The sequence below is a fragment of the Habropoda laboriosa genome, unplaced genomic scaffold (assembly GCF_001263275.1).
Source record: "Habropoda laboriosa isolate 0110345459 unplaced genomic scaffold, ASM126327v1 scaffold128, whole genome shotgun sequence".
NCBI classification, from domain to species: Eukaryota; Metazoa; Arthropoda; class Insecta; order Hymenoptera; family Apidae; genus Habropoda; species Habropoda laboriosa.
Window position 1 is genome coordinate 783,696 of NW_017100281.1, and position 1,755 is coordinate 785,450.

General features: G+C 22.1%; 1 protein-coding gene across 1 annotated transcript in view; it reads left to right on the forward strand.

Moving 5' to 3' along the window:
• The first annotated feature begins 460 nt into the window (after positions 1-460).
• The window catches only part of LOC108573615 (prostaglandin E synthase 2), a 2,030-nt gene continuing 735 nt past the window's right edge, over positions 461-1,755 (forward strand). The window contains exons 1-3 of the mRNA XM_017936078.1: positions 461-763; positions 1,053-1,127; positions 1,255-1,592. Coding sequence (XP_017791567.1) covers positions 461-763; positions 1,053-1,127; positions 1,255-1,592 — 716 coding nt within the window. The remainder of the gene's footprint in view (positions 764-1,052; positions 1,128-1,254; positions 1,593-1,755) is intronic.

The following is a 1,755-nucleotide window of genomic DNA, read 5'->3' on the forward strand; positions in this document are numbered from 1 at the left end:
GATCAAATAAATTGAAATGATTGTGTTTCAAATAATATTACCATAAAATACATTAAAGCTTATGTAAATATTAATACATAAAAGTTAAGAGTTATTATTTAACAAAAGTGGTATTATAACTTTGTTTGTGCAATCGATAAATCGCATTAGTTGTGCATTTATTTGTTCGTAATCTGAGAACAAATATTTATAAAGTTACATATTTAAATTTAAGTTGAATATTTTTGTAGAAAATGTTTTAGTGTTTGAATGTATTTGTCATTTATAATACAGATTAAAAAATATATTAAGAGTGATTAATAGTTTACTGTAATCTTTATTAAAAGTAATATATTTTACAATTTTAATGCATAATCTTTCTCTTTATTATATTTTTAAAGTTTATAAAAGAATTTATTCAAGAGTAATATATTAAAAACAATTAATTTGTTTTGAAGCGTGGGTACAATAGGATTTCATAATGCCAATACTGCAAAGGCTATCAAAGTTACCCCGAAATTTATATTCTTTCAAAAACATTATTCAAAAATATCCAAAACGAAATGAAAGTTTCTTATCAACATCTAGACAATCTTCAAGGTTAAAAACTGTATTGAAAGCAAGTTTAATAGGAATTTCTGTTGGATTTCCTGTTGGTGTAGTTATTACAATTAGTTATTCTTGGTATGTAAATAAGGAAGCTTCAAAAACATATCATCTTCAAGGAAAAGTGCAGAAAATTGAAATACTTAAAGAAAAACCTCAAGTACCAGTTTCTCGAAAGGTATGCTGAATATCAACATAGTTACTCAAAATACTGAAACACTAAATATTACAAAATATTGATATATATAGTTTTAATTTCTATTTTCTTGTTTTATTCTATCTGGAAATTGTTAATATAAAGTGATTAATAAATCTATTAATATCATATTTTTAAAAATAAACTAAGAAGTACTATAAAATTATTCAAAATCTATTATACATGTAAATTATTGAACTAATTTGTATTTAATTTAGTATTTTAATACATTACAATGAGTTTTTAATTTAATATTTTATTTTTATTGTAGGTTGTTTCACCAGTGGATACAACTGAATTAAAATTAACTCTTTTTCAGTATCAAACATGTCCATTCTGTTGTAAGGTAAAATATCCATGTTAATTTAAGATAATAATTCTAACATATTGCTTTGGAAACAGAGTATTTAAATTTTAGTTATATTTTTTTGCAATAATAAATTACTGTATTTGAATATATAAAAATATTTTAGGTTAGAGCTTTTTTGGATTATTATGGAATATCTTATGATATTGTGGAAGTTGATCCTGTGTTGCGAAAAGAAATATCATGGTCATCTTATAAGAAAGTACCAATACTTTTAACACAAGTAGAATCTGGATATCTACCTCTAAACGATAGTTCAATGATAATTTCTCTATTAGCATCACATTTAAAAGATAGATCACAAAACATTAATGATTTAATAGAATGTTATCCAAATATAGCAATGCATGATGAAAATCAAAAGCTTAAATATGAAATCATGAACAAATATTTCTTAATGTATAAAGATACTTTGCTTTCTGTTAAAAATACAGATGCTATCATGTAAGTTATATTATTTATATTAAGTGTTCACTTGAATATTAACTAAATAATGATTGAAATTGAAGAATATTATTATTAAAAATCACTATGTAATAAATTTTGTCTGAAGCTGTTATAAGGAATTAGAAAAATATTTATATTAAAAATTATACATATTTTATGT